The sequence below is a fragment of the Galendromus occidentalis genome, unplaced genomic scaffold (assembly GCF_000255335.2).
Source record: "Galendromus occidentalis unplaced genomic scaffold, Mocc_1.1 scf7180000076630, whole genome shotgun sequence".
Lineage (NCBI taxonomy): Eukaryota > Metazoa > Arthropoda > Arachnida > Mesostigmata > Phytoseiidae > Galendromus > Galendromus occidentalis.
The window spans coordinates 209,019-223,111 of NW_003804619.1; the positions used below are offsets into that span (position 1 = coordinate 209,019).

General features: G+C 50.4%; 1 protein-coding gene across 1 annotated transcript; it reads left to right on the forward strand.

Moving 5' to 3' along the window:
* Positions 1-1,540: 1,540 nt before the first annotated feature.
* LOC100897433 (uncharacterized) lies at positions 1,541-5,202 on the forward strand. The gene is made up of 4 exons (XM_003739956.1): positions 1,541-1,654; positions 2,036-2,207; positions 2,866-2,966; positions 4,484-5,202. The coding sequence occupies exons 1-4, from the start codon at positions 1,609-1,611 to the stop codon at positions 4,852-4,854; spliced, it is 690 nt and encodes a 229-aa protein (XP_003740004.1). The 5' UTR covers positions 1,541-1,608; the 3' UTR covers positions 4,855-5,202.
* Positions 5,203-14,093: the final 8,891 nt, after the last annotated feature.

A 14,093-nucleotide genomic window follows, 5' to 3' on the forward strand; every position in this document is an offset into this window, starting at 1 on the left:
AATCCCACGCGGTTGATCCTGCGAATCACATTCACACATTATCTGAGTTCTGTGCGTTTCACATCCAGAAGAAAGGAATCTCAATCACTTGCGCTCGTTGACTCGGTTCCGACGAAACAAGTGAAGCTACGAAATAAATACAAAGGTGCAATCATATGCATAGCTGAGGGACCAATATATCGTTCTGTGAGCTCGTTCCTCAAGGGATTCGTCTCCCCGACGGTTCGAATCAACGGGCCTCCAAGGGTCCGTTGAGGCCGATCCTGACGGAGTATGGGTCACGAGTCGCGGAGCAGTCGTCGAGTCTCTAAAGGAGCCTAGACATCCGTTTCGGGTTTCATATTCCGGTTTTCATATCACCGAGCACGCAGGACGACTTCTCGACACTACGCGAAGCTTGCGGCACTCCACTGTTTATGACGATACTCACATGTATTATGAAACAGGAAATTCAACATGAGTGCATTCTGGCGGGGAAAGCGATCCCCCGGTAGTCGGGAAGCCCGGGTTCTCGGGCTCCTCCAGCGCGGCTCTCCCCATATATCCCGGCAGATTATCCGGCTCAATTCTACGATTCGGACAGCGAGAAAGCGCTCAAGCCTAGATCTAATGGGGTTTCATATGAATGGACATCGATTAAAAGAATGGATGCTCCCATCGCCTTTCGGTTTCCGAGTCGCGAAAGAGTCCTGTCAGCCGATTCCGAGATAACGGACCCGTGCTTAGCCCGCAGTGACTCATCGTGTAGAACCACAAAGCGTGATAGGCGGCTTTGGAACATTTCTGAGAAGTGGCGGATTTGACGGCTTGTTGAACTTAGAACGGCTTTCTTCTGAAAAACCTAGAATTCTGTACTTCCCGAGGAATCTTGCATCTGGGCTCCCCGGATCGACGACATCGTCAATCTTGAGTGGCTTAACTCCGACCGGGTGTGAGATTTATAGTGCCCAAATATATCGATCCTCAGAAGTTCGGGATGCGGATACAGTGTGGTTTTCAAGGGATTGTCGCAGATGTATCACTATCGACTCATATAATGAAACTTCTCCAAAAATACTTGTGACCTATCCGCACGATTTGGATTCAATGATTAATCCACTCCTCGATGATCGTCTAATCGGAGCCACGTGAACAATCATACGAGACATCGTAGCATTATCCGAATTTACATTGCGGCTTTTAGTACCTTCACGAAGTTGAATGACCTATTCGATTGTGCTTATTCTCGCTGCATCTGATGTCTTCCGCGCCATCTTCTGTCTTTCCGTCTTGCCACCGCAATCGCTCATCCCTTGCATCTGCCGTGTCCATTCTTTATGTTTTTCTGTATGCCCTGTATAGAACTGAATCGTCCGAGCGATGGTACTCAAAATGTTAGGGGATTCCCTGATGGACGAGTGGCAGGCTTGTGTGTATCTGTTTTTCTTCAGTTTTTTGGGGAAAGCTCAGCAAGGTCGAGGTCTAAACCTCCCTCACCCGCTGCTGGTAAGAGCGTTGCGTTGGTATAAAACACCACAACTTTCGCGCAAAGGTCGATGTTCGCGTTCAATCCCGCAAATAAGTGGACGGAATCCATTCTCCCGCGTGTTACATATCCATCAAGTGGAAATGGTTGACAAGTGCACGGTGCTCCTCTTGGCTGTGGCGTTTATGGGTACGTAGAGTGGAGACAAAAATGCAACGATTCCACACCACTCAAATCGAGCTTCCGATGCATCAGATGTGGTTTATTCCCCCTCATGGGATTAAAGATTTATTCGAAATCATGGGATGATTACATTCTGCCGTGTTCGTCTCCGGACCACGCCAAAACTCGACATCCACTGATTATATCCTACGAAATTCGCATGAGGCCATGCTGAGTCTGAAGCCCCGCAGTGTTCCCGACCTTGATCGATGTGGAGCGCCGACGAATTCGAATTGGATTCCCCGTGACCTTGGGGGTAATCCGAATTCGCGGAAAAAAGAGCTCTCAGAATATTTCTATGCACTTCGCTTAATGATGAATCGTCGTTAAAGTCAGTGTTCTGCTCAGGTTCGCTGACAGCTGCACAGTCCTGTCACCTGCGCGAGCTGGATTTGTGTTCGGCCACACTTTTACTTTTCAACCAGAACCCGAGCGGAGTTGCGACGACTGACAATGAACTTGACAAGCAGTGTGGATTCCTCGGAGAAGCTCAACAGTGCTTCAAGAACTTCACTAACAGGTTAGTTCGGTAGCCCCGTCGGAAAGAAACGACCTCAGACTCCAGCAGTGACCGATCTCTCCGGAACGATGTGCACCATGACGCTGCATCTCCTCCTCGAGGATGCGAGACTTGATTCCGGAATTATCACGGAGTCCGTGACATCCCTGCGGAGATGTTTCCTTAATCGAATTTCGAGACTCATAGAAGCATCATTGAGGGCCTCGTCGTGTTCCATGAGCGCAGGGATCTCTCCGGAGCTGACTTCTCGAATCTTAGTTTTTGCTTCAGAATAACAAAAAGTTGTTCTATTACCGACTTTCTCAAGACGCTGAGTCGTTGTAGGACTTACTCAGACGGAACTAATGCGTTCCCTCAGATGTATTTTTCTGCCAAGACCGTGATGTCAGGAATTTGTTTTCTGTTTCTCATGATCAACCTATGCTTGATACGATAATGAAAAACCTCGTACAGGAAAGACCTCCGGCTACATATGCGTACCAGCCGAAGCTCCTCGAGGTTAACTTCTTCTCTTCCCTTGAATTTGGTCACTCCATTTCTAATGCATACGTTTTTTTTCACATTCAGCCTTCATGTCGCGTATAGAGTTTCCTATACAAGGGGATGGCGCTCTGCACTCTTAATTCGTTTCTTCTTCAGAATTCTTCTCTATTCTCAGGTGCGCGACGCCTCTCCAAAGAGAACTAATGTCGTTCGCTACCGAAGGGTCTAACGAGCTCCTGAAAGAGTTCTGCGAGCGAGGAAGCAAGATTCGCGTGGGTAAGTCATTCTCTCTTCTTGGTAGCCCGACGGAGTTTGGTGACGGAGCTTCGCTGCTGACAGCGCACAGTACTGTGTCATAATCCGGAGCTATTGAGTGTCGAGACTAGGAACTGTAAGGAGAAGGGTAAATCGCTTGCCGCTTGTCCTTGAACTTATTGGTACACCCTTTTCACGATGAGAGAATCGAGTGATTCGGAAACCTCACCAGAGATGGGTTTTCCCGATTGAATGGAGGAAATCCTCCACTCCGCTTAGCTCGCTATATCACCTACACACGACTTCTCGTCCATGTTTATATATCATAGCTTCCCATATCACTCCCGAAGTATTCTCGGAGTATCCTTCTCCTCCGATCCAATCACTTCTCGGATCCAACAAACTTCCCCGACAAGAAAACTCGGTCCTCGAGTCAGCGGCATTTCCTGACGAGGATGAAAGGGTGGAGATTGAGTCGCGGAGTCTTCTGTTGCGTTTGCATGGACGAAAGTTCGGGAGTTCGAAGGACTCGGTGACAGCCGATAATAGACATCGACCCGCAGAAGAGTACACGCATGTGGCACGAGCCATAAATGGCGAAAACGGGGGAGACGTGCGGCTGAAACGATTAAAGTCAGCTTATTGAGGGGCATCGAGTGACTTGCCTCCGTCTTTCGCTTCATGGAGCGAAAGACGGAATGCGAAAAATTCTTTCGCATACGAGACTCCCGAGTTTCAGGAAAAGAGTTTGCTCATGAATCATAACGGGTACCGATGCTGATTTCGAGAGAGATCCGCCCGAGAGTCAATGAGCTCCATGACAGTGTTTGACGCTCATTGAGTATACAGCGAAAGCGCATCTGACCTCAAGCAGATAGCGACAATCGATGAAGAAAAATTTACGGTCCGCATGGAATGGCGTGTTTGCCAGTCAGCCGGCCACTCTTACGTCAACACCCCATCGAATGTTTGTAAGCGAGGAAAGACCTGCAAGAGCGGGTCTACTTCGGTAGAAGCTCGCCCCTTCCTTCGGCGCGGTAGCACCGCAACATTGGTGCTCGGCCCCGGGCTACGCGATTCGTCGCCGCCGCCATCTGATGATTACCAACTGAAATAGCGTTTCTTATCCGTAAACTAAAACGCGGTGTATGCGAGCCGATGGACGATCAGTCGAACGAGCGAGCCGAGCGGCCGAAGCTCGTTCGAGCTGGCGGCGACGTTGTCATCCGATGCGCGCGCGCGTTCTCAACTTACAACACCGCAGCTCCAAATTGCCATGCAATAATAATTAACGCTTCAGTCCTGTTGATACGCAACGAATATCCCAAGGTACAACCGACTCAGTGCCTGGAAAACTGAACGTGCTCTGCCGGGGAATTTTCCTCCAACTCCAGTATTTGTTCACGCCTGGACCCCTACTCAGCCATAGAATTCTTTAGCTCGTCTTCTTGACAGAAAATTCGGCGAGACGAAGAGAAACTTCCATGAAAAATGTCATGATGCTATGATCCGATTTTCTGGAAATTCTTCTGTTTCAGATTATCTCAAACATGCTCCCTGTCTCGGACAAACTCAACCCGACCAGAAGAAATGCTTGAACGACGTTCAGGTGGGTCTAGAGCGTATCACGGCTGCGAAATACACTCAACGGATTCCAACCGCTTGCTGTGTGTACGCTCGGCACAACCTATGCACAACGGCAGCTGTGGAGAAGAAATGCGGTCGTGAAGCAGTCGAATTCGGCCAGCTGCTGATGAAGATGGCCGCATCGAACCTTCCCGACACCATCTGCATGAGCTACAAGGAAAATCCAATTTGCGACGAGCTTCTGCCCCCGAAGGGCACCAAGTCGACAGGAAAATCTAATTCAGTTCTGTCGCGTCTGTTCTCGGCATACCTCGGAAATTAGTTCATGAAATTGAAATTTATACCATGATTGTATTCTGTGTTTTATCGTTATCGATCGATTGATACTATATTCTATCGATCGACTGATCAAGGCGCATCTACGACATCTATTTGGCTGGATGTACAACCAGTTAGCTAGAGCTGAGCTAGCACACTTTTTCGGCAGCACAAGACGTTGTTCGGATGCGATTGATGACGATGATCGAGATGGTGATAGTGGGGGTGTTTTTATTGAAACTAATGAATGAATAAATTATTATCGATACGGTTGTAATTATCGAAATGTGGGAAGCCTCAATAAACTGAATGGCTTCGGATGTAGGTGATAACAAGAGAAGCAAAAATATCACAATCGTTCCGAGTTCTTTTTTCACGACCGAACAGCGCCCGGAAAATCGCTCGCTCCTGAAGAATTGAATTACGCCAGCAGAAAAAGTGAGGAGTTCGCAAGGATGACGGAGTCAGTCAAACGAGGAATTCATGTTTATGATATCTGATTTGTGATTTCGATATCTCCCCGTATTTGCGTTGTCCGTTTGCTCAAATGATCTGGAAGCCAACAAGCGGACCGGCAAACAGACAGGCGAGCAGCGCGCTATGCCACTCGGTGACGTTATGTAACCGAACGCAAGGGAGTCGAAACTAAAAGCCGGGGTTTCGCTCCCTATCGATTCATGTCACCATTTTCAATGCCAACAAATATCTTCGCACACACACACACACACGACCGCCACGAACCAATGCACAAGCGAATTTCCATCCGCTCAAAGCGGAGAAAAACACTCTCCCTCTCACACAAACGCTTCCATGATGACACAATGGAGCCAAGTTGGCGAATTCAAAGACAAGTCAATTCGTGGGGAGCCGGCGAGACGTTCATCTGGATATCAGACGAGAACTGCAGTTAGAAACCGATAGCGGACTTCTCCAGGCCTGTTTCATTTATCCGGTCCGTGCTTCTGTCCTTCCTCCGGGCTGATATTCTGTGATCTCGTGTCCCTTCCGAACCGACTTCGAGCCTCTCCGGCTCTCGACAAGATCCACGCTCAGGTGTACATGTGCCTTGAGCGGCGAGAGCCTCGCGGTCCGGACGTGCCTCCGGTTCCCCGTCGAATGACGAGAACAAAATCCGTCCCCCAGAATGCTCAAATGGCGCTGCCGAAGGAAGAAGAGAGACACGGGAAGGGAACAGAGATTTCTCAAACTTTTTTTACGTGAATGTATTCACGGAGACGTATATGTAATACATTAAATAGCTTGGCGCCGCGACAGGCGACAAACCAGGAGTTCGGAGGAAAAGGTCGCACGGAATGATAGGGAAAACCGAGCTTGTGAGTTTCACCACGGAGTTTTTCTCCCCGGGAATGAAAGGAAAATGTATCCTGCCCGAGCTACCCATGTGAACCATGCTCGTCTCCTGCGAGGACAATCACATACAATGAGCATCCTCCTCTTTGCCATGAAGACTCCGAGATGCGCAGAGAACGGGCTCTGTCCCCCGACTCGGACCGACGTAGTCTATCGCGGGCACACAGGCGGGCGGTGCGCTTCGCGGGGAGATCTCCAGAGAGTGCTTTGACTTTCTGACCAATGAGGCTGTGTCCATATATGCGTTCGGACAGTTGGGTCCACAACAATGACTTCGACTCTTTCCGTTCAGATTGCGACGATGGATCCACTCGAGTCAAATCCGTTCCAGGCGCCTACTGATAGGGCTGCAACGAGGCTTCAAGAAAACTCTTCGCTTGCATTTGCGGCACGTCAATCCACGTTTGCAGACAGGAGCCAGCCGGCTTCGAAAGCTTTATCAGCTGAACTGTGTCAGGAATTCGAGTGGATAAATCGTCCCGAGTCATACTCCGAATCGTCGCTTCTCCCCTTCCTAGTGCTTCTTTCAGGCGACCTATGCTGGTTAGGGCTCGCGTGAGTACCGCGACCAAGTCCTGGTTCGATATACGTGTATAGCCTGGATTTTCGCCAGAACGGGCCGTGAGACAAGTTCTCACAGTTTTTGGGCTGGACCAGACAGCCGAACTTCGATTTCTCGAGGATCATGGACTGGGCATTGCTTCCGACGAGAGGTTCCGGATGCAAATGTTCCCGGGTGGATCGACGCCGGGAAACTGGTGTTGCGTCAGGAAATTCGGTCGCCAGCAGAGATCGAACCCTCGCCTCGTCTCTTGGGAGCGACGTCGTCCCACGGAGTGAGTTCCAGTTCGTGACGTGCACATCGGCATGAGAAGTTACAGACGTGCTGACCATCCGACCATCCGTCGGTCGTCAGCCAAGTTGTGTCCGAAAAAATTGAAGAAATTAATGCAAGGGCGACGATTGCGTGTAGCATTTTCCACTGTCGCACAATCGATCCTCTGCTCCGCCAAATTTGGAGTCGACTACTGTATTCGAGTCCACTCTCCGGCATAGGGACCCTCGCGGAGCGCATCCGGCCGATTCGGAGCTCGAAGAGGCACTTCTGTAGACGACTTGGGAGTAGGCGCGATCTGAGTTGGAAACAGCCTAATCGCCCTCCATCAGAATCAAGCTCTTCAAGCAAATTCAGCGAATCCGCGTTTGCAAACCCGAATGATCACTCTCCTGGGCTAAAGCCGCGTTTTTGTGTATCTGTTTGTATTCCGCGCGCGGCCCAACACGACCAGACTTTCGACGTCTCGAGTCTTATCGATTCTGAGTCGCTCCCGAGAGCGGATTCCGGAAGCATGGACATGTACATAAGCATGGTGGTGTAAGCATGGTGGACATGTACATGAAGTGTTCTTGAGTGGACTTAGTCTAGGTACCCGCGTGTTGATCGGCAAGAGATCGAAGTCTCGCCACCTTCGGTATCGTTACGGGTGTGCACGTTCGCACGATAAGTCGAAGCTTTGACTGAACTGAGCCGCGAAGTCATTCGGGACTTATTTGATCGTGGTGGGATCCAGAGAGCTCTCTTCCTCGAGAGGTCTCAGGTCAGAGACCTCTCTATCCAGCCTACGGCCACAATGATTCCTCGGACGACATAATATCAAGCTACAGATCTTGAGCAACTCTGCTGGTTGAACAGGGTGACTGACCAGCGTCCGTATCGGGCCACGGTCTAGCCCCTCGAGGATGCAACGGCTAGCAATCATGTCGTGATAGTAAGAGGGCAATGGAACATCTCCGGATGTCGACTGGAATAGAATCTATCTCCACCCAACTCTGGGCCAACCTAGAGGATCCCGAGAAGCGTGCTCCGAGAGGCAAGATGCCGAGGGAGGACTGACAGAGCAAGAACTGGACTCTGTGATCAAAATATGAATTTTATCAATCTCGCAGCAGATCCGACATCTCTGTAGCCTCATTCGGGAAACTGGAGCTCCTCCGTAGAGAAAAGTTTTGCAACAAGGTATCTCGCATCTTCCAGCTCGTGTTCCGCGTAGTTTTTAGACAACTTCGGCAGATCCTTCAGGAATGCCGTTTCACGAAAAGTGAGTAGGCTTCCATCCTTGGAGGCTTTTAAATCGCTAGAATCCTTAACCACGTCGCCTTCGGCCGACTTCGGTGGCGCTGCATAACTTGCGGATCGCAGAACTTGATCATCCCGCTTATCGGACTTCTCGTGGCTTTCTACCGGCATTTTCTCCGCTTGATTCATGTCTCCCGAGCGTATCAGCCCAACCACTCTAACTTCGTTATTTTAAAAGTTCAGCTCAGGAACTAATGGAGCTCTGGAAGACATTGAATATTCCTCGATTGGTTGCGGAGCTAGGCCTTCGCTAAAAACTGTGACAAGGCAGGAGGCATTCTCGAAGGTCATGGGGCCCCGAGATAAACATCGGAGACGCGAACATCATGCATCAAATGAGATGATCCCCAAGCGAGGAATGCCTGCGAACTGTCTCGTACCGCTCATTGGGACTGTGAAGCTGATTCTGTTTTACCCAAGATTCCACATCGGGCTCAACTCGAGAGGGCTCCTGTGACTTCATTTAGAGATCTGGCCACCACATCCTGCACCGACATTGGATTTGCCGCCAGGGACCTCAGCTTCGTCCGAGATGGAAAACGTAAACCAGTTTGAGTCCTCATCTTGTAGTAGGGTACTATCGAGCGGCAATCTATCCGGAGAATCTTCATCGACAAAAGGGAGACGCCATGCATAGACTCCGATGCATCTTGATTGCTTCGGGTCATTCTTCCGCCACTGGAAACTTGGAAGGGAAGTACACAAGCCCAGGATCCCGTACCGAGGGTAGTTTCCGAGGCACTGCTGAGTCAGGGGCCGTGCGAATTATACCAATGAAACTCATAGGAGCCGAATTCCACGACGGTCGGCTTCTGGATTCGAAGCAGCGAAGCACCACAGCAGCCTCCAAGGCGTAGCAAGTCAAAGCCACATCTGATGTTCAGACCGCTCTAACGACTCGACTATTGGGCGACCATCAGTCTTCGAGGAAGCGATCGAGAGGTTCCTCGACTTCCACAATTGTACTCGAAGGTCCGATCATGGGCCTTTCCCGCCCACGGAATACAACGATGGATTCTAGACAGCGAACGGGCTGACACCGCGGGTCCCACTCTGGTGATTTTCGGGACGCGGTCGGATCCAAGACAGAACACAGCTACGAGCGCACGAGAGAGGCGCTGAATCTCCGCGCGAAGTGGTATTTTGGATCGAGTGTCATGGCCTTCCGCCACCGGGATTTCGACCGGAACTCCGACGCTTACGATTAGCTGGCGAGAGGAAATCCCAGGACAGCTTCGGGACAATAGTCTGCGGGCGGTCAGAGATGGGCTTAAACGAACAGATGCATCGGTAGAGTATTTATTCTCCAAGTCAACGGAGAATAAATTCTTATCCGATCGGGCGCTCAACCAGAATCCATGTTCACGTCGAGAAGCATAAACGGGACAAGCAGGACGCCAAAAGCGACCGTCGAATCCTTGAAGGCTACGATGAGAAGTCTAAGTCGTAACGCATGAGGCTCCCCGGTACTAATGATATCAAGATCTCGAGAGACGTCCGTTTTGTTGAATCCACCCCGAAGCAACCAGCGGTTCTTGAACTCGGACCTGAAGATGATCTTGAAGTTCCGGTTCTCTTGCGAGTCAAGGAGGGTGAGAACTTCGTTCCGCCGACCGAGCCATCGGTGTTATACTTCACGCGGAAAACCCATTTCGAGCGAATCACATTGGCTCCGATCGGGCGCTCAACCAGAATCCATGTTCCATTCGACATGAGCGAGTTGTACTCAGCGGCAATCGCTTTCTCCCACTGTTTCGAAGCACTCGAAGTCATGGCTTCAGCGAAAGTCGAGGGACATGAATCCTCCGCGAGCTCGGCAAGTAACGCACAATAACTAGCCTAAGCCATCGATTCATCCTCCTTTTCTTCATCTTCTGCAATCTTCTTGAACAACTCCTTAGCTCTCACAGCTGCTTGGCGTTTTGGCCTCTTGCATAAAGGACTTTTGAGGAACGGACTGCTCACATCTCCGTAGGAGCGTTTACGAACGAAGTTCTCACCCTCCTTGACTCGCAAGGGAACCGGAACTTCAAGATCATCTTCAGGTCCGAGTTCGAGAACCGCTGGTTGCTTCGGGGTGGATTCTACAAAACGGACGTCTCTCGAGATCTTGATATCATTAGTACCGGGGAGACACATGCGACACGACTTAAACTTCTCATCGTAGCCTACCAGGATTCGACGTTCGCTTTTGGCGTCCAGCTTGCCCCGTTTATGCTTCTCAACGTGAACATAGCCATAGCTTCCCCAGATTCTCGGATGTTCGACCGTTGGCTTCCGACCATGCCATAACTCATGAGGAGTCTTTCAGTCTAATCTCTTGATCGGAACTCGATTCCTGATGTAACCAGCCGCTTTTGCTGCCTCAGCCCACAAGTATTTGGGTAGATTCGAAGCCTGCATCATTCCAAGTGCTGACTCCATGACTGTGCGATTCTGTCGCTCGACTCGACCGTTCTCAGCTGGAACGTATGGCGTCGTGGACTGTTGCTTTACGAGATGCTTGTTCAACGACATTTTCATTTCACGCGATTGATACTCGAGAGCGTTATCACTGCGTACCGCACAGAGTCTGTGTCCTGCAGGAGCCACTTCCACGAGTACCGAATGCATAGCTTCGTAGATATCATCTTTCCTCCGCATCGGATATACGAACAGATACCCACTGTAGTCGTCAACGAAGACTGCGAGATACTGGCACCCACCCGGCGACTTCACGCTCATAGGGCCACAGGTATCGAAGTGTATGAGTTCACCACACTGAGACGACCGCTTATCCGATTCACGTACCAGGAACCTGGCTTGTTTTCCGAGCAAACAAGCTCCACAGAGACTATTCTCCTTCGCTGGCTTGGACGAACCCTTCAACTCCCTTTCAAGAACTGCTTCTTTTCGATGAGCTTCTTCGACACTCCGGTAATTCGCATGACTAAAACGTTCGTGCCAGACTTCGAAAGATTGAGAAACGTGAGCAGTAGCTGCTCTAGTTAAATTCGACGCGTCGACCACAACACGACATTCCAGCAGATACAGACATTCAGATCTGCGAGTACCTGTGGCGACCACCCTCGTTCCACTCCTGATCTTCACACCAATCTCTGAGAATTCGGCTTTGGGTCCACGATCAGCCAGTCGACCAATCGACACTAGATTCTGTTTCACATCCGGGACGTAGAGAACATTCGTGAGAGTTGCCGAGATACGATTTCCGTCGACAAGAGTCTCTAGGGCGATTGAGCCGGTTCCGAAGCCATACATGATATCTCCGTTCGCTACGTAGACCAGTATTCTTGACTTCAGTGGACTGTAGTTCCCGAACCAACCCAGTCGATTGCACATGTGACGTCCGGCACCCGTGTCGACTAGCCACTCTTCGGCATCCACACCCGTCGCCACACCAGCACTAAACAAGACTTCTCTACTCTCAGCTCGATCCACACCATGACAATGAGCTCCGTCGTGAAAACAGACACAAGCCTTCTCTCTGCGCTTAGGTGTCGATTCCTTCGGTTGATATTTCTTCTCGTTCTGGAATTTCAGACAGTCTCTCTTGCGATGTCCGACTTTGCTACAATGATAGCACTTGCCTCGGAATTTTCCCGTTGTAGGATCTTTCGTCTTCGCCGAGAATGCCACTGAATCATCCTTGTCTTTACCTTTCTTCTTGTTCATCGACTCGGTATTTGCTTCGTCAGCCGCCTCCGATTTTTCCTCTTTCAGAAGTCTTGGGATCAGATTCTCTCTTATCTGCAGATTAGGCCGGCATGCTGTCCCAAGCAGAAAGTAAATGTCTGTACTTTCTTGGAAGCTGGAGCAATTTCGCGAGAATTTCCGATTCATCGGTCTTTTTCCCCAGGTCGCTGAGTCTCAGAGCCATGGACTCGACGTTAGCGATGTGACTCGCCTTATCCATGTCGTCGGTCATCCTGGAGGCGTGGAATTCGTGCAACAAGAGATTCATCGACACTTTACAACGTGATTCGTAGAGTGTTGTCAGACGAGTCCAAATCTCCAATGCTGTAGACTGTAGAGAGCGTCATTACTGCTCTGACCACAGGTCGTTCCAACGCATTGAGAATGATAGCCTTGGCCTTCGCATCTGCTCTCATCCACTCTTGAACTTTCTCTGGTGGACCTTGAGCAGGCTGTGGGAATGATCCGTCGATGGTTCCGAACCAACCATTCGTAAACAAGTAAGCTTGAACTTGGATCTTCCACACGAGGAAATCATGCTGTCCATCAAACTTGGCAATCTGGATCTTATCCATTTCCGAGACAGTTATCGAGGTTCACACTTGCTTCAGCTAACAACGCACTGTGCCCATAACCTGTTGAGAGCGAAGAACCCGAACCTAGTCTGCGGAGATAACCAAGAGATTACACGTGTCGTGTACAGCACCGAACAACTAAGTGTGTCTCACTTCGTTGATTTTCGATTTATTGTTTTTGATCGGTCTACTGTCGCATAGGCACTCTCTCCCATACCATAGCGCGCGATTTCCAACATTATTCTCCAAGTCAACGGCTATGCTTATATCGGTGGCACCTTTCCAAAACTCGAGGGTCTTGTAGTGGGCCGCCCGCGGCGGCCAACGGACTTGATTCATTCCCGGAGAACGACGATGTGTAATAAACATTCGGCTATCCGCCATTGACTCTGCTAGACGTATTCTCAGTGTCGTAGTGGTGATCTGCCACAGTGGTGACCCGGACGTGATATCCCGTGATCAAGATGAGCCAAGAATCATTCCAAGACACGCTGGACGAACCCCCACAGGCAGCCGCAGCCGCCCCGCGCGTCGCCGCGGTCGCACTGAAATTGCCTCCGTTCTGGCCGAGGCAGGCGGTCATGTGGTTTACAACGATTGAAGCCCAATTCAGTCTGAGGAAAATCACAGAGGACCAGACGAAGTTCGACCCACTCTTCCGCTTCCACTACCTCCAAAAGTTGCCACCACACGTTCGCGATCAGGTGGTCGCGGCCGACCATCTTGAGCTGAGAATACGTCTAGCAGAGTCAATGGCGGATAGCCGAATGTTTATTACACATCGTCGTTCTCCGGGAATGAATCAAGTCCGTTGGCCGCCGCGGGCGGCCCACTACAGTCTCATCCGACCCTACATTATCGTGGCTTGCTCCGATAGATACGCGGCAGACTCTCTGCAGATGGCCTCTTTGATTGCATCGATCGTAGATGATTTCCGATGAACTCTGGTTCGTTGTTCGTCTCGACCATGAGAATCGGACATGGCGTCTTCCCTGAACACGCCATCAGTACTTGTGAATTTTCCTTTGATCAATCGCCGAATTTATGAGGCCTCAACCGAGGCCGAATTCTCACTGAAGAGTTCAGTTGTTAGGTTTGGACGTATTGAATTTAAAAGTATGTACCTTCCGGCCGTATTTCCGATGTTGAAATTCTTCTGCTGATTTCTCCCGTCAGCTGTCTTCGCCTTGGTTGCATCCGGGGGTCTCAGTGCACCGCTTACTACTTCCCAACAGTAGGAATCCCCATCCAGGACTGGGGGCATTGTTGTCTCCCAGATGGAGTAGTTCGAGCCGTCTGGCTGCAGGACCACGTTGCTCACAACTTTCGATCTTGGGCTGCACACAGTAGGGACGTCATCGGGCGGCGGCGCCGGTGCACCGACGTCTCCCAGTACCTCGAATGGCTGGTTGTGAGCCGTAGGCAGGCCCGACGGAGCTCACTTTCGTCGGCTTTTTTTTTTTTTTT